Below are 19,461 nucleotides of genomic sequence, written 5' to 3' on the forward strand. Positions count from 1 at the left end.
TCACTTTCACATGTTTTATCAGTAGGAGGACAGACTCTATGTCATTTTTTGCTAGGGACCGTCCAGTTAACTTCTGTTGTCTCAGATAAATAATGAACAGCATCCGCGTCACTAACCAATGTATGAAGTTGAACAAAAATTACATGGTCACCCTATTTTTAGCTAAGGGATTCAGTTAGTCTTTGAAGAGAGATTTTTTTTTCTCAAACAAATATTATTTTTGCAAGCAGTTCACACATATCTTTAAAAATGTGAATAATACAGAAAATAGGAAGAAAGTGAAAATTTCTTGAGGGAATATCTGAAAAGATTTGTTTCTTTAAAAAATAATCTTAAAGTGTTTTGAATACAACAGCGATCTTATAAATGCTGACATAGTAATAAGTTTTGGTTTTTAAAAATGAGAATTCTAGGGCTTCCCTGGTGGTTCAGTGGTTAGGAGAGTGCCTTGCTATGCAGGGGAAAGTGAAAGTTGCTCAGTCGTACTGACGCTTTGCGACCCTATGGACTATACAATCCATGGGAGTTTCCTGGCCAGAATACTGGAGTGGGTTGCCGTTTCCTTCTCCAGGGGATCTTCCCAACCCAGGGATCAAACCCAGGTCTCCCACATTGCAAGTGGATTCTTCACCAGCTGAGCTATCATGCAGGGGGACACCAGTTCAATCCCTGGTCTGGGAAGACCCCACATGTTGCTTAGAATGGCTTTCCTCAACTCCATGCCTAAGTCCATCTGGTTTTTATGTCTAAAATGGCACTGTCTAACTGGGGTTCACCCAAGCATTCCATGTGTGTGTGAGCTGGACAGACTACAAGGTCAGAATCTTTGTTTTGGTGCCACTGATGGCTTAAGGTGATGTCATCATGACTATCATTCTGCTATTTCAGAGTCAAGTTGTTGTCTATTCTTAGAGAACAGCATACATCCCATAGTCCAGGCCCTTGTGAGAGATTTCAACTTTTTACCAGTAAGCCAGGTTGAAAGAAGTGATTTTTATGGGCGATCATCCATCTAAGTCAATACTTTACAAATTGTGTTTGGCTAATACTAATCTCGGAGAAGGAAATGGCAACCCACTCCAGTGTTCTTGCCTGGAGAATCCCAGGGATGGGGGAGCCAGATGGGGTCACACAGAGTCGGACACGACTGAAGTGACTCTGCAGAATACTAATCGTGGGGTTTCCCTAGTCACTCAGTGGTAAAGAATTCACCTGCTAATGCAGAAGATTAAGGTTTGATCTCTGGGTCAGGAAGCTACCCCACAGAGGGAAACTGCAACCCACTCCAGTATTCTTGCTTGGGAAATACCATGGACAGAGGAGCCTGGCAGGCAAAAAATCAGACACAGCTTAGAGACTAGACAACAACAATACTAATTCTGAGAGGTTTTTTTTTTTTTGCTCATAAATGGATACTTTAGGGATGTAAATACGAATCTCTTAATGAGCACTGTAAATCAGTCTGAGAGGAGCATTATTTTATGGATTTTTTTTTGTTGTTGTTAACTGAATATGAATGAATGAAGACCGTGCTGGGCAGGAACAAAGACTGAAAAGGCGTGTGTAGAAATGAGTCTGGAGAAGTGAGCAGGGAGCATCATGGTGTTCCTTGTAAGCCACTAATAAGGAATCATGGGGATACTGAGCAGGATTGCATCACCACTTAGAAGGTTCATTCTGGCTGCTGATGGGAAAGATAGGGCAGAATTCAGAGAGACTCAAGAGGAGATGGTTATAGGATGCATTTAAATTGGGGCTGAGAAGCGGAACGGACAGGACTTGTTTTTGGTTGAGGGGATATTGTTGGAGGAGAGGGATAGGAGAGAGAGGAAAAAGTTAAAGATGACTCCCGAGTTTCTGATCTTTACTGATCTGTGTGTCAAATATTTACTGATAAATGTATCATACCAGACACCTTTATAGATGCCCAGGAGGCAGTGATGGATAAGATAAACAAGGTGCCTGCACTCCTTTATTCTAGTGGATGAGACAGACAATAGTCAAGTGAGTGAATATACCCACTTGATTTTATTAACTGGACTGGGCTTTGATATCACCAGAAGGATAGATGAAGTGGGACAGTAGGTCAAGGAGGCCAGGGATTAGGTGGATGGCACAACACTGCAAATATGTTCAGTAACTGATTTCTTTGAGACAGCAGAGTCTAGACAAAATTGTAAATCGTACAATATAGACATTGTATATAACTTATAAAAAAGTTTCCAGGCCTAACTAGGGGCAGGGTGGGTAATTTACAAGGTTGTGACATTCACTCATTCATATGAGAAAAACAAACAACTAATTTAGAGCATATCATTGTCCAGAGAGGAGGAGATACAGTAAAAAGCAATATTTAAATTATAATAGAACTTAGCCACGTTGGAGGGGCTTCCTAGGTGGCGCTAGTGGTGAAGAACCCACCTGCCAATGCGGGAGAGGTGAGACACTCGGGTTCGATCCCTGGGTCGGGAAGATCCCCTGGAGGAAGGCATGGTAACCCACCCACTGTGGCCCATCAGGCTCCTTTGTCCAAGGAGAACTTCATGGACAGAGGAGCCTGGTGGATTACAGTCCAGGGCTCACAGAGTGGGACATGGCTGAGTGACTAACACACATACATCCCTTCTTTATTGGATTTCCTTCCCGTTTAGGTCACCGCAGAGCACTGAGTAGACTTCTCTGTGCTATACAGTAGGTTCTCATTAGCTATCTATTTTATACATAGTCGTGTATATACGTCAGTCCCAATCTCCCAACTCATCCCATCTCCCCTTTCCACATTGGTATCTGTACATTTGTTCTCTACAGAGATGCTTCTGTTTAGTCCCACAGATTTAGTTTTGTCTTTTGGTGCCTACGTGGATGACACTATCCCAACTCCCATTATACAAAGGGTCCAGCCCTGCTCAGAGTCTCCTTATAATCACAGCCAAGGCTAAACGAGGGGACTTCCCTGGTGGTGAGTCCAGTGATGAGGAATCCCCCTTCCGATGCAGGGGACATGGGTGCAATCCCTGGTCAGGGAACTAAGATCCCGTATTCTCTGGGGCAACTAAGCCCACGTGCTCTAACTACTGACCCCGCGCTCTAGAGTCCATGCTCCACAACTAGAAGGAGCCTGCCATTCGAAACGAAGAGCCCGCTCACCATGAAGACCCAGTGCAACCAAAAAAAAAACAAAAAAAAAACAAAAAAAAAAAACCAATCTAAACAGGGCTACTGCCAAGAAGCTTCTCAGATCTGTGCTCTGAGCTCCACAGCCTGCCATGATCTGAAGACCGTTGTCTCCTCATTCAGAAGCCTGCCCACTGGTGTCTGTGCATGCTCAGTCGCTTCATCTGTGTCCTACTCTTTGCGACCCCATGAGCTGTAGCCCTCCAGGCTCCTCTGCCCATGGGATTCTCTAGGCAGGAATACTGGAGTGGGCTGCCATTTCCTCCTCCAAACTGGTGTCTGTAGCCTGACATGATCTGTTTTGGGGCAGATGCAGTCATTAAATCACTCCTCTCCCCTCAGAAAGTGGAGGACAACACCCTCTCTTTGCTACATTCTAAGCTCAGATGGAACAGGAGGGAACTGCACTCTGCTCTATAAAAAAATGCCCTAGCAATGTGGAAAGGAATATTAAAACTGATGGAAGGGGTGTTGGAAGGGGTAATGGAGACACTGGGGAAGAATCCCAGACTACTGACTACAGTATTACCATTTGCATGGGATGTAGTTTGGAAATCAATCAGTTATTCAAATATATGTGCTCAGTAAGCTGAATCAGCACTACAGAGAAAACAGAAAGGGCTTCATGGTTCTCATGGTCTAGATTCTCAGTCTTGAAGATCTCATTTCTTTCCCACTGATTCACGATTTAAGTCATGTTAAAGATAAAACACAGGGACTTCCCTGCTCGTCCAGTGGTTAAGACTTTGCCTTCCAATGCAGGGAGTGTGGGTTTGATCCCTGGCTGGGGAGCTTAAGATCACAGATGCCTTGGGGCCAAAAAACATAAGACATAAAACAGATATAAAAGCAGGACATTACTAGTAAGCTATATATATCATTAGAAAGCTAAATTGACAAAAGCAAAAACAAAGGAAGGAGAAAAATTCGTTTGTGAACCTAGAAGCTGAGATTTCTTCCTGAATTTGGAATTGCTGCCTGTTAAATAGTTACTGAAGTATCCTTGGACTGGTGTCTCCAACTGCACTTCCCCACTTAGATGATCTAGAAATCGCAACATCAGCATATCCAAACATCGACGTCTCTTTCTCATCACACAGTCTGCACCCACTCTTAGGTGCTCATCTCTGGGATTAACACCAACTGCCTAGCTGCCTCATCCAAATATTTGGATGCTTGCAGGTGTTTCTGAGTTGCTAGTCGTGTCTGACTCTGTGTGATCCTATGGAGTGTAGCCCACCAGCCTCCTCTGTCCACAGGGATTCTCCAGGCAACAATACTTGAGTGAGTTGCCATGTCCTCCTGCAGAGGATCTTCCCAACCCAGGGATCAAACCTGGGTCTCTTGCATTGCAGGCAGATTCTTTACCTTTTGAGTCACAAGGGATGCCTGGATATATGTATCTGTATAGCTAATTCCATCCTAAAGGAGACCAGTCCTGGGTGTTCATTGGGAAGACTGATGCTGAGGCTGAAACTCCAATACTTTGGCCACCTCATGCGAAGAGTTGACTCATTGGAAAAGACCCTGATGCTGGGAGGGACTGGGGGCAGGAGGAGAAGGGGACAACAGAGGATGAGATGGCTGAATGGCATCACCGACTTGATGCACATGAGTTTGGGTGAACTCCAGGAGTTGGTGATGGACAGGGAGGCCTGGCGTGGTGTGATTCATGGGGTTGCAAAGAGTTGGACATGACTGAGAGACTGAACTGAACTGAACTGATAGCTAGTTCACTTTTCTGTACAGTAGAAACCAATTCAACATTGTAAAGCAACTATACTCTAATAAAAATGAAAAAAAAAAATAGAAGTCTCATCTAAAAATTTACATTGATTACCACTTTATTTACTTCTAAATGAAACCAGATTTTCAAAGGTTATAAATGTTATGCAAGACAATTTAGGTACCTCTTTCTCTGTTTTCCAGAATTAGGGACATTTTGGGGTTTTTATGAGTAATTTCTATCATTTCAGACATTTCTGGAATTTTAAAATAATCGACCATGTCTTAGGGGATATTTTCACAGATGTTTCTGTTGACCTTTTTGTTTAACAGAGGACGATAGAGAGCTATGTGGATAAACGCATGGGCACCACATATGGCCCTCCGGCAGGAAAGAAGATGACTGTCTTCATTGATGATGTGAATATGCCAATAATCAATGAATGGGGAGACCAGGTATATCAATCCTGTTGGGCACTTTATTTGCCTAGTTCATCATTGATTTATTTTTTGATGAGTAAATGGTTTTCTATTTTTTTGTTCAACTTGCAATTCCTGAATTCCAATAAAGTCCGTTATTTAGGTCCTGGGATATAAAGGAATGACCTTTTAATTCTGAAAGTTGTCTTTCTTAGGTTACTAATGAGATAGTACGACAGCTGCTGGAACAGAATGGATTTTATAATCTAGAGAAGCCTGGGGAGTTTACCAGCATTGTGGACATCCAGTTTTTAGCAGCTATGATCCATCCTGGGGGCGGACGCAATGATATACCGCAGCGACTCAAGAGGCAGTTCTCTATATTTAACTGCACGCTACCCTCTGATGCTTCTGTGGACAAGATCTTTGGTAAAATGAATGTCAGTGGGGCGTGGGAGGGGAGAATCTCTGCTCGGGTTGCAGTGAGAAAATATCCACCCAGAGGTCCACACAGAGGGGAGCACTCGGTGGTTCCTTAGTCTGCTGTCTTTATGACTTTCAAGAGTGTATTTTGTAAAAGCATTTTTATGTATGTATTGAGTTGGATGTCAAGGTAGATCTTTTATACCTATGTGTTTCTTTTTAAAAATATAATTTTGTGTATTTATTTTTGGCTGTGCTGGTTCTTTGCTGCTTCTCAGGCTCGTTAGTCGAGGAGAGCATGGGCTAGCTTTGTTGCAGTGTGCAGGCTTCTCATTGTGGTGGCTTCTCTTGTTGCAGAGCATGGGCTCTAGGGTGTGTGGGCTCCCGGATGGGTGGGCTTCAGTAGCTGTGGTTCCTGAGCTCTGGAGCACAGACTCAATAGTTGTGACATACGGGCTTAGTTGCTCCAGGGCGTGTGAGATCTCCCTAGGCCAGGGACTGAGCCCATGTCTCCTGCATTGGCAGGAGGATACTTTACCCCTGAGCCACCAGGGAAGCCCCTACCTATGTATTTCTTTAAGATATTATTGCTAGCTTCTTAAGCCAGGAGGTTAAATATTAAGTAGTCTTAGACATGATGAGATGCCTTCCTCATGGATACATGTATTTCAGGTCTGGATTGATACAATTCCACACCAGCAGTTTATGTAGCTGATACCTAACCAACCCATGTTATGATTTTAGCCTAAGAAATATCAATAATATCTCTCAAGATGGGGATTAGCCAGAGTCTGATCCTCAGAGTAATTTATAGGGTTGTAATAAATTATTGATTGATTACATATATAGTATTTCAGAAATCATCCAAGAAACACTAGCACAGTCGATAACCATATTTATTTAACTGAGTAATGAAAATGAGTTTAGAAACTGATTATGGAATCACTCTTTTCAGAGAAAAAGTATAAAGTTATGCATGATCCCTGTTAGGTATTAATTTACCATTGCTGAAATTGAGACTGAGGAAAAACTAATTAGGATTACCCTAATTAACTTCTGGCAGACTAGAAGGTCTTCTTAGCGCCCTAGGGTAGTGGAGTTGGCAGTATCTGCCTTCAGTCACAGCAGTGGGCAGAGGTTTGAAACCAATGACACCAGACTTATCTAAACTTGGGAGAAGTAAAATGGACCAGAATGAATGACTATTATCACTTTTAATTATCCCTTTTGGCCTGGAAAATTTTGCCTATAAAGTAAATCAAAATATTTTATAATGCATGGAATGGCTACAAAAGAATGGACTAATCTTAGAAGATTTGTGAAACCTTTCTTTTTCTTATCTGTCCAGGGCAACTTTACATATTCATCATTGTTACCCATTTAATAATACTGAATTAGTTCAGCTAGAGTTTTCAGCAGCATTTCTTAATCAACTTTTCAGTATTTGAATGCTAACTCACTTGAATCTATATTTACTTTTTAGGTTTAACCCACCTCCCAAGTTAATTAATCAAAATTTCTTTAATATGTGGTTAACTATTAAAATGTGGCATTGTATTTATATTCTACACTATGTTTTTCATTTTAATTTAGTTGATTTGAACTGTCAGTCAAAATGCTATGACTTTTTTTCCTCTTTCAGGTGTGATTGGGGTAGGATATTACTGTACCCAAAGGGGTTTCTCAGAAGAAGTGAGAGATTGGGTGACGAAGTTGGTGCCCCTGACACGCCGGCTATGGCAAATGACTAAGATTAAAATGCTTCCGACCCCTGCAAAATTCCATTACATTTTTAACCTTCGAGATCTTTCTAGGATCTGGCAGGGAATGCTGAACACTACTCCAGAGGTTATCAAGGAACCAGACGTAAGTGATGTGTAAGAGAGTAAAACCAGTAACTTTGTTATTTATTATAAACTCTAAATATTCTTAGTAATGTAGTTTTTATGGGCATGAAAATATTTTGGGATGTTTGAGCATGGATTTTTTTTTCTTTTGTGGCTTTTCACTAATGTAAAGGGAAAGTATGCCAAATTTTTTCTTTAAAAATTCCAATTAAATTTGGTTTATGTTTAAGGAGACAGTGTATACTATTATTTTCTAATGAGTAGAATAAAAGGTAAAATTGATTTTGTTTTTCATAATTTTCTTATACTAAATAATGGCAAAAACGCCTGTTGATTTTATTATGATTATGTCTGTCTTCACATTATAAACCTGATCTTTAACTTTAGAAAGTAACTATCTTTTAAAAAATTAAAAAAAATTATTAATGGAGGATAATTACTTTACAATGTTGTGTTGGTTTCTGCCAGTGTGAATTCTGTCAGTTCACAACAATGATAATCAATGATAAATGATAAATGATTATCATTGATTATCAGTGAATCAATGATAAATATACATAAATCCCCTCCCTCCTGGGCCTTCCTCTCACCCCCTCAACCCACCCACATAGCCCCAGGCTGGACTTCTTGTGTTATATAGCAGCTTCCCATTAGCCATCAGATATTCAGTGTTACTCTCCCAATTTGCCTCACCTCTCCTCCCCTTGCTGTGCCCACAAGTCCATTTTCTGTGTCTGTGATTCTATTCCTGGCCTGCAAATAGGTTCATCAGTACCATTTTTCTAGATTCCATATATATATATATGTATAGTGGTACATGTATACAGTGGAATATTACTCAGCCATAAAAAGGAACAATTTTGAATCAGTTGAACTGACTGAACGAATTTGAGATAGTTGAACCTAGACCCTGTTATCCAGTGTGAAATAAGAGAAAAACAAGTATCATATATTAATGCATATATACGGAATCTAGTAATTATCTTTATAAATAAACTTTCAAAATTGAGGGATGAAACCATTTTTTCTTTGGTTGGTCATCCATGACCTTTCTTTTCCATACAACTTGATGCACTAAAAGAATTACAAATATTGGTAAACCTGAAAAGAGGCAGAAGAGTAGAAATTTCATTTGAATTTCATTTGATAGAAAAATGAGCATTTGTACAGACACTCAAATTTAACAGTTTCTAGCACTGTAAGAATTCTCTTTGGACTAAAAGGAAATTCTAGTATGTAAAAATCAATATGTATATAATATGTAAAATTGTAAAGTATACAGTATGTAAAAATGCAGTACTTTTTTTTTTTTTTTTTTTGCTGAAAAGCCTATGTGTTTAGGCTAAGACAACGCCAGCCTCTTTTTCAGACTTTGATGGTACTGAGGTGGAAGTTAAGCAAATAGGTTTTAGGGACTTTTCCACATAAATACAGAGAGACAGTTGAAATGTCAGTCAGACTGTCACAAGCACATCAAGTGTGGATGCTAAGAAAAACCCAGCTTTACCCCACATAGTCACAAAGTAGGTAACCACACTGGCTGATGCCAAGACAAGATATTGTGGGGAAAACTCACTCTCCTTGTTACAGAGAATTGGGAGTCATTTTAGCAGTAGTGAACATGTAATTTAGTTTTTCTCCCTCTAAGTTATTGACAAATTAACGGCATTGTGGAATGCTGCTATGCTGTACTCCGTCGTGGCTGACTCTTTGAGACCTCACACACTGTGGCTCACCAGGCTCCTCTGTTCCTGGGATTTCCCAGGCAAAAATACTGGAGCAGATTGCCATTTCCTGCTCCAGGGGATCTTCCCGATTCAGAGATTGAACCCATGTCTCTTGCGTCTCCTGCATTGGCAGGTGAGTTCTTTACCACTATACCACCGATATTACTTTTTAAGTACCTATTTTTTTGGTGCTGATTTTAAATCAGCATTAACAGTTCCAGCAATTGGTTTGTCATGAACTTTTGTCTTAACCATGTCATTAAATATGTTTTACTAAGCTTTTATTTCCTGGCAACCAAAGAGCATTTGATCATTAGTAATATAATGGCTTCCCTGGTGGTTCAGACAGTTAAGAATCTGCCTAACAATGTGAGAGACCGGGTTTGATTCTGGGTCGGGAAGATCCCCTGGCAAAGCAAATGGCAACCCACTCCAGTATTCTTGCCTGGAGAATACCATGGACAGAGGAACCTGGCAGGCTACAGTCCATGGGGTTGCAAAGAGTTGGACACGACTGAGCGACTAACACTTTCACAAAATAATAACTTAAAAACCTTCTCTCTTGCAAAAATGTTACCAAGTTAAGAAATTTGCACCAGTCTTTCATATCAGATAAGATGCTTAGACAAACTTAGTTATTCTTGCTATTGGAACAGCTATATTGAGCAATGAATTCTCTCAACTTCCAGTTAACTTTGGGCCCTGGAGTATCTAGAGGAGGCGACAGGTAACCCAGATTTTTGTTGTAAATTTTCTCCACAATGTGTTAAGTAAATGTATCTTTGTAATTATATCAGTTGCATACACGAGCGTTGTTTATACACAACTTTTACACTGTGCTCTGGCCATAATGTAGATGTCTTATCCAAACAGACTAATTTGATCACAAACATTAAGCTTTTATGTAGAATATTAGTTTGTTGGTCATTCAGAGTGAATTAGTATTTTATCTAGGAATGGTTTTGTTTTAATTTAAGGGCTGAAAATGGATACTTTTTATTTACTGTCTGGAGAAGGAAATGGCAACCCACTCCAGTGTTCTTGCTTGGGAAGGTCCATGGACAGAGGAGCCTGGTGGGCTATAGTCCATGGAGTCACAGTCACAGACACGACTGAGTGTCTGAACACAGATGAGACCAACTTGAAATGAAGCTCAGTATATTTTAACTTTTTATTTTATCTATTTTTTAACAGGACAGTTATATTCATGGACAAATTTTGTATCCTAAGACTATGCATTCCTGTACAAATGCCAGTAACATCCCCCACATCATTTTGGCATCCAAAAAAGTCGTTTTTTTGGTGATCACATGCCAAATGAAAACCATTATTCCAGGATTGTTTTCTAAGGCGCTCCCGAACCTGTTGCTCACATTAAAAGGAAACCAGTAATGTTAGCCTTAACTTTTAAAAATGTCACCTTCTAAATCAGGAAGGATGGTCCTCTATGATACTGCCCACTTGAATTTCCAACTCTGACATAACAGGAATTAATAACACATTTAAATGATGCTTTTGACAGGAACTGTTAAGGCTGTGGAAGCATGAGTGTAAACGTGTTATTGCTGATCGTTTCACGGCATCTGATGATGTGACCTGGTTTGATATGACTTTAGTCAGCTTGGTGGAGGAGGAGTTTGGTGAAGAGAAAAAATTCTTGGTGGATTGCGGAACTGACACTTACTTTGTGGATTTCTTGAGGGATGCACCTGAAGCTACAGGTAAACTATTGAAGCAGAATTTGAAATCCTCCAAAGGGATATCCTTTGCCAAGTGACGACCTGATGCGAAGGGACGACTTGTTGGAAAAGACCCTGATGTTGGGAAAGATTGAAGGCACTAGGAGAAGGGGGCAGCAGAGGGTGAGATGCTTAGATAACATCACTGACTCAATGGACATGAATTTGAGCAGACTCCGGGAGATAGTGGAGGACAAAGGAGCCCGGCATGCTGCTGTCCACGGGTCACAGAGAGTCGAACACTACTTAGCGACTGAACGACAGCAAAGGGGATGTCTGATGACAGAGGTTTAGTTCAGGGATGTTGAATTTCTGTCTAGTGAACTTTGCTGAAACAAGCCTGAGGCATAGTAGGTGCTCAATAAATACAGAACACACGTTGTTGTAAATTTCCTCCACAAAGTGTTAAGTAAATGTATCTTTGTAATCTTTGATTAAGATTAATCATTTTGTACATGTCAGCCTTGAGTATAAAGGTAGGGTTGGGAGGCAGGGTATAGCGGAAGATGGTGCACAAGGCTTACAGCTGTCGTATAGAGGTGGATTTGAGAAATGGGTCTCCCGTACCTTAGCTGGGCAAGCTTCTGACTTTCTTGAATCTCCTGCCTCTACTTTTATAAAAATGGAAATATTAAAATATGCATCATGGGTCCTGTGGGGATAAATGAGATGGTGTCTGTACATGGCTTGGGCAGTCTGTGTCTTGTGCTCACTGCGAGAGGAAATATAGCAAAACTATGATTATTACTTGAATATTCCCGGGTGTTGAAAATAAAAAGGAAAACCTCACATTCCCTGAGAGGGCCATTGAATATAATTAGAGGTGGGTGATGGGGAGGCAAGATTTTGTGGTTATGGTTCTGTGAAAAACTGAGATATAGTTTTATTTTTTTATGAAAAGAAGCGGTACTCCAGTTAATTTCTTTCCTCAGAAATAACTGAGCTTAAGTAGAATATTTTTCTTTCATTTAGAAACCTCTTCTAATACTGAGGATGAATATTAAGTTAGTTTTCATATTCAAAAAGGCATGTTTAAGCACTTGCTATTTATATCTTTTAAATGGTTGAAAATGACTAGGCAGTCCCTTACTGGATTTGATAAGGATGTATGTGATCTGTCAAGTTTCTGAGTAACAGTTGAAAAGGATGTTTATTGCTGGCTATGCAGTTGGACAGATCTTTTCAGAGAAAGAAGCTGATACAGTTTATTTTAAATCAGGTCACACATATCCAAAAATCATGTAAAGGTAGGAGCATTATAAGGTGATTAGAATTTATGTGTTTTATTTTCTCTAATTCAGAAGGATAAGTAATTGTGTGTCCAAGGTGCAGAGTACAACTCCAGCATTTTGGGGTGGGGCTTGGGGGTTTGGGTGGGGGTGGGGTGAATGAGTCTAGAGGCAAAACAGAACCTTTTGTGTCTTCAGCACACTTTGTTTCTCAAAGCTTGAATGGAACATTTATGAAATAACGAAGTGCCTATTGAAATGCAATTAGAAAGAGCTTTGCAAATAGACCAAACTTATTATGCTAAATCATAAATCATTTTCTTGCTTTGTCATAAAACGGTTAATATAGTTTATATTAGGACAGGGTCAATTGAAAGTAATTATGTACTGCTAGATTTGGAAAACTCACTCTTCTAATACTCACTGAGTATTATCAGTTAATAATCAACTAATGTTAACATAGTGAATTTATATATGCCAAATTTAGCTCTTTCTTTGGCATTATGCTTTATAATCATAGTTGGAAAAGTGTTAATACATATCTCTAACTTTTAAAAGAGTTGATTTAATAATTTTCCCAGTGAAATAATTCAGTGTTTAAATTTTTTTAACACACAAAAATTTTTTTTAACAACAAAAATAATTTTTTTCTGTTTTCTCTCAAAATTCACTTCTATCCTCACTAGTAACTTAAAATTTCCAAATCATAAAAATTTCCTAAGCAGATGCAGTGACCTTTTTCTTTTTATTCTTATTAAAAACTCATTTAATTCTCTCTTTTGTGGATTTTGACATTCAATCCCTACTTTTTCGATCTTCATTTTGGCCATTAAGTGAGTATCTCTGGGAAGATCCTTGAAATGCCAATGGTCTATTATGAATATAAATGAAATTCAATGTATGTGACATTATTTGAAATTGACCCTTTGTAGACAAGAAAGAATTAAGACTGTGTATGATCACAAAAATTCTAATGTTTTTATTATTGTTTGCTTTCTTTTCTAAAAATATATACTCTGGCTTTTAGGTAAAAATCAGTATTATTCAGTGCTAAATTGTAAAGCTATGAGCGTATTCAGTTAGGTTGAGGAAGTGGTAAAGTCCAGTGATTTGGAGAAACTTAGTTGATTTTTCTTTCCTAACCCCAGGTGAAACATCTGAGGAGGCTGATGCTGAGATGCCCAAAATTTATGAGCCTGTTGAATCTTTTGATTGCCTGAAGGAGCGTTTGAATATGTTCCTGCAGCTCTATAATGAGAGCATCCGTGGTGCAGGCGTGGACTTGGTGTTCTTTGCAGATGCCATGGTCCACTTGGTCAAGGTCGGTGGCCACGCCCAGTAGCACCTCCCCAGAGTGACAGGCACTTGCCTTTACACCAGACTTTCCCCCCTCCTCTTTAATTTTCCTCTTCTAGGAGAAAGTTCAGTTTAAAAATAAACTCAATGCTCTATTCCAATTTAATTTCTGAACTGAATGCAACATGTCACACCTATAGGTTTAAAATCAGAGCGTGTGTACTTCAAATGTGTGATATGATAATTTTATTCAGTGTTGCTATACTGCTTCCAGCTCAATGTTTTCACTCCGTAGAATGAATGTGGTTGACATCTGAGTCAGAAGCACAGGCACAAAGCCTGCTTCTATTTTGCATCCTGCTAAGGAGAACTATAAAAAGTGGGGCATTATACTAAGTGAAATAAGCCAGTCACAAAACCACAAATATCATTTGAGTCCACTTCTATCATACCTAGGGTAGAAAATTGAGAGACAGAAAGAGTGGTGGTTGGTAGCAGCCAGCAGAAGGAGAATGAGTTGTGTTTAATGGTTCAGAGTTTCATTTTTGCCAGATGGAGAGTTTTGGAGATGGATGTTGGTGGTTGCACAACAATATGAATGTCCTTAATGGGATTGGACTATACTGTTAAAAATGGTTTGGATGGGAAACTTCACGTTGCATGTATTTCACCACAATTGGAAATAGTAATTAACAATAATGCATAGATAATTGACTTTGAGCTGGGATGAAAATTCTCTTAAATGATACTCACCAGGAAAGTACAGTTTCTTCTCTACTCCATCATATGAGTCATTTAGGTTTCCAATCACTATAATGATGGATATGATGGATTCTCAAAGGATAGAAATAAAAGATATTTACTTGACCTAATTTATGGGTGGTGGGAGATAATGCTGTTAAAACCCTGTTGATATTCTCACTTTGTTGATGTCAATTATTTTTTCAGAATATATCCTTTTCATTAGAAAGAAGCCAGTTGGGGGCTGTCTTCTGTTTCTTAGGCTTATCCAAGAGGAATGACCTCATAATTACAAATTGTCCCCTCTAATAATTATAAAATCTTAGAATTGGAGACGATTTCAGAGGTTATCTAGTCAGTTCTCCCTCTGAAAAATTAAGGAGTGTGAGGAAGGCATTTCTATAAGGCTGGACTAAGTCAGGGAGAAGCAGAACGACAGTGAGTAAGTCCTGGGGTTGGATGTCCCTAGCATGAGGACACTTAGCTTGGAAACTTTGAAGTCTCAGAATCTGAGACATCTCTGTTGACTTATGAGTGCAAATGTTCTTCCAAAACCAAATATAAATAACATTTTGAAATTAGTTCCCAGTTTATAGTTGAGTTAAATGTTTCAGGAAGAATAGAGGCACTCTCATATTTAGTTACTGAAAGGAAGAAGCCAAAGAATAGTATTTTCTAAGTAAATAATATCAAAGGCAACTTCCTGACTAGGTATCTATTGGAGACAAAAATCTGATTGGCTTTGGGGTTCCACAACAGCTAGAAATGAGGTTATTTATGTTAATCTTTTGCCTGAGGAAGTTCTCTAGAACTTTCCCTTTTCTGGGTTTTACAGCACAAGTGTGTGTTAGTCGCTTAGTCATGGTCAACACTTTGCGACTTCACAGACTGTAACCCACCAAGCTCCTCTGTCCATGGGATTCTCTAGGCCAGAAGACTGGAGTTGCTCTTTCCTTCTCCAGGGAATCTTCCCAACCCAGGAACTGAACCCAGGTCTCCCGCTTTGCAGGCAGATTCCTTACTGTCTGAGCCACCAGGGAAGCCCACAGATGATGCATTTCTTCACTTTGTTTGGGTATCACATTCAAGGCACGTGTGCCGCAGCCCAGGTCCTTGACTGTGTTTTCCCCCCACTCTCAGCCTCTAGCGTGCCTCCTCTGGGATTAGCCAAAAAATCTGTGATTGGAGTTTTTGAGCTAACATATCTTATGTCTCACGGTTTTCTGGGCCAACTCTCTCACCTACACTCTCGTTTTCTGTGTACCGTTATATCCAAACTCTGTCATGTGAGTGTGAGCCTTGAAATACGTAACTTAGCTATAAAGCATGATAGAAGCCAAGAGACAGGATTGAAGATGAAAACTGCAGCAGAACAGGATGTGGTCTGAAACCAAGTGTGTGTCTTAGTTCCTTTCTTTATTAAAATGATGGTTTTCGATTGAAACCAAGAATATTTCTGCAAAATGTCTTTTGCCTCTTTGATTAAAGTTCAATTGGTGGTGTGTATTGCTTGTCATATCCCTTGTGGGTGGTGTTTGATTTGGGGTGTAATTCAGAGAAATCATTTGCCTGATTCCAGAGGATCTTATCAGTGCTACATTCCCAGCAGGTGTTTTGTTGTGTAGACTTCATCTGCTTGTATTTGACTTTTCTACCAGATGGTAAGCTCTATGAGGGCGGATACCCAATTTATTCGCTTCAGTATTCACAGGATGGAGTACTGCTGAGACAGGCACCCTTGTGGTGCTTGATAAATAGGTTGAGAGTTGAACCAAGTCCCCAGTATGGCCCTAAACATCCTATCTTCCAATATTTCCATAGCTGGCATTGAAGTTCTCACCCTGATGAGGACCCCTCAGGCATTTTGCTGATTCTGAGACTTCGTGTATCCCATTCCTTCTTCTTAAAATTTAGCCCAACTCCTGCCCAGTGTGTCACCTTCTTTGCATGATAAACTTCTAATTATCATTCAAGATCTTGAGCAAATTCCCAGCTCCACATCTAAGATGCCTTCTCAAGCAGTGTTGTTTTCCTTTGCATTTTTTTCCTCCCGTTTGTATCATTCCTGCCCACCCCAGCATTCACCACAGTGCTTTATTGCATGTTTCTATTAATAGGTTTATCTCCTCTGCTAGAGAATGAGCACCTGCAAGGCAGGATGGGCATTAATAAGTTTTAAAATATTTGCTACAGAAATTAAAAAATGAATATCTCTATCTCACAGTCTGAGATAGTAAGACAAGATATGCTAGAAGGGGCTTCCCAGGTGGCGTGCAATGATGGAGAATCCACCTGCCAGTGCAGAAGATGTAGGAGACATGCATTCGATCCCGGGGTTGGGAAGATCCCATGGAGTAAGAAATGAAAACCAACTCCAGTATTCTTGCTTTGGAAATTCCATGGATAGAGGGGCCTGGTAGTCTATAGTCCATGGCATTGCAAAGAGTTGGACATGACTAAGACACTGAGCACGTACACACATAGTGCTAGAAGATGGGAATGGGAATTTTTAGTTTCAGACCTAAGCCCAGTTGCAGGAAAAGTTATTGGGATGAAAGTTTCCAATACCTATTGAATAATAATTATTTAAACCCTTAATATATTCACCAGCATCAACTAAAGGAAACGGTTATTGAAAAAGTCATGTATTTTGGAAAAGTTAACCAAGAAAAGACATAGAAGATTCTGGGTGGCTGGAGTAACTTCTTACCTGCTTTATCTATGCCTCTTGAAGTAACACCAGGGAAAGAATATGAATAGACACAGGGGAAATGCCAAGAATTCTTGCCTGTACTGCTCTTCCTCTGCCTGTAACAACTTAAGAGGGAATCACACGGAGAAGATGAGTAGGAGGCTGGAAGAGCAAGGTTCTACTAGATTTGGTGGAACTAGGTTCTCAGGTCCACAATGGGAAAATGGTCTTCATTTCATCAGGCTCACACTAAATTGGGAGTATAATCCAAAAGCAAGAGTAGTCCCAACAGAAATAGAGTATAAAGCCTGCCAGTGGAGGGAGTCCTGAAAAGGATGTTTAACAAAACCCTATTAGAATGCAGAAAGGTCAGGCTATGCCAGAAAACTTCCAACAGTAACAGAGAAGTGACCCCTTCTTGAGAAGTGAAAGCGAAGTCCCCTTCTTAGCTCCCATATAATTCTTGATCATTAGTTTAGAAAAAGCTGATAATACAGCAATACTGCAGGCTCAAACTGCAGTTAGGAGGGAGAGATAGTCATCACGTGGAGAGAAAAATGCATCCGGGAGAATTCGACAGTAATCCCCTCTAGGTGGGGCTGGAGACCTGATGGTGAAAGTAATTCACTGAAAACTGATAAAACCAAAGAATCACAGACTTTTACCAAAAGAGTGACTTGAATGATGAGAAACTACTGATTGGCAGAGAGTGGACTTCTGGTCTACCCATAATCACTTAGCTACCTTAGGTATCACTGTCTTTGCCAAATAATATGAGTGTTTACATTTATTCCTTTCAAATTCCATCATTTATACCATATTTTGGGAACTTTTGCCTTCAATTTAAACCACATTAGTTTTCAAATGTGGGGGATATTCTAATTAATTGTGTGTTGTGTATTCCAAGGATGCACATTGTTTAGAAATTTTCTGTTCTCTTTCCTGTCCTCCTAAATCAGATTGGCAAACTAAAAGGAAACCTCAAAGTCCCCTTTATTTCTTTCCTTGGAAACCCAGAGCAAGACACAGTCTGGGCCCTGCCTGCTGTTCTGTACTGCTCTCCTCCGAGTTTCCGAAAAGGTATACTTCCTACTTTCCACTGTTCTATTTCAGAAATGCTTTCATTTGTCCAACCAGTGCATCTTTCCATTCTGATCCTAAGACACCTACACCTTCTAAAATGCTTAAACAGGCATATTTCATTTTATTGCCCATCACTTAAATGCACTTAGCAGATAGTGCAGTTTTTACAATTGAAGGTTTGTGGTCACCCTTTGCCAAGCAAAGCTGTTGGTGTCATTTTTCCTGCAGCATGGACTCACTTCATTTCACTGTGTCAAGTTTTGGTAATTCTCATAATATTTCAAACTTTCTACCAGCAAAAAGGTGGTCATTCACTGAAGGCCCAGAAGATGGTTAACATTTTTTAGCAATAAAATATATTTCAGTTACGGTGTGTGCTTCCAGGGGTTTCCCTGGTGGTTCAGATGGTAAAGCGTCTGCCTGCAGTGCGGGAGACCTGGGTTTGATTCCTGGGTCAGGAAGATGCCCTGGAGAAGGGAATGGCAATCCGCTCCAGCATTCTTGCCTGGAAAATCCCATGGATGGAGGAACCTGATAGGCTACAGTCCGTGGGGTCGCAAAGAGTCGGACATGACTGAGTGACTTCACTTCTGGTGTGTGCAGGTTTTTTAGGCGTAATGCTATTGCACAGTTAATGGTAGAGTGTAAACATAACTTTCATTTGTATTGGGAAATAAAAAAAACATGTAACTTGCTTTATTGTAGTATTTGCTTTATTATGGTTGCGTGGGCTTGAATCTACAGGATCTCCTAGGTATGCCTGTGTTGAATAAATAGGAAAAAAGTGGAATACTGCACATTAAATGAGGTGTACTTTTTCTTTTCTATATTCTAGATCTCACGTGTCATTCGTACTCCCCGGGGAAACGCCCTCCTGGTTGGGGTGGGCGGATCAGGGAAGCAGAGCTTAACAAGGTTGGCTTCATTCATCGCCGGCTACACTTCCTTCCAGATCACTCTGACAAGGTAATACGCCTTCACTTTAATTAACCTGAAATGGATTTTGATAAATGGTTCTTAGAAGCCACTTGGAGTTAAGAATGCATTTATCTTAATGTAAAGGAACCATAATAGTTTTCTTTCTTGAATGCTGACTTATTATTGTTTTCTTTCAACCTCTGTCATAGACCATGAAAATTTCACATGAATAATTTGCTTTAGAAACATTTCAGCCTCTCATTTCATCAATAGGTGCCTCTTGGTTTTCATGTTATGTTTGATATGAGTATTATGTATATTCCTGTAGTGCATTTTAGAAGAAATTCATCCATTCTAAATGTTAATTTAGGGCTTCCACATGGCTCAGCAGTAAAGAATCTGCCTGCCAATTCAAGAGATGCTGGATATACAGGTCTGATCCCTGGG

The 19,461-nt window shown here is 39.9% G+C and overlaps 1 protein-coding gene across 1 annotated transcript in view; it reads left to right on the forward strand.

Moving 5' to 3' along the window:
• Positions 1 to 19,461, forward strand: part of DNAH5 (dynein axonemal heavy chain 5) — a 250,716-nt gene that overhangs the window by 124,559 nt on the left and 106,696 nt on the right. Inside the window, exons 48-53 of the mRNA XM_068990531.1 lie at positions 5,233 to 5,355; positions 5,535 to 5,748; positions 7,385 to 7,608; positions 10,839 to 11,037; positions 13,433 to 13,605; positions 18,932 to 19,062. Coding sequence (XP_068846632.1) covers positions 5,233 to 5,355; positions 5,535 to 5,748; positions 7,385 to 7,608; positions 10,839 to 11,037; positions 13,433 to 13,605; positions 18,932 to 19,062 — 1,064 coding nt within the window. The remainder of the gene's footprint in view (positions 1 to 5,232; positions 5,356 to 5,534; positions 5,749 to 7,384; positions 7,609 to 10,838; positions 11,038 to 13,432; positions 13,606 to 18,931; positions 19,063 to 19,461) is intronic.

The sequence above is a fragment of the Capricornis sumatraensis genome, chromosome 18 (assembly GCF_032405125.1).
Source record: "Capricornis sumatraensis isolate serow.1 chromosome 18, serow.2, whole genome shotgun sequence".
Lineage (NCBI taxonomy): Eukaryota > Metazoa > Chordata > Mammalia > Artiodactyla > Bovidae > Capricornis > Capricornis sumatraensis.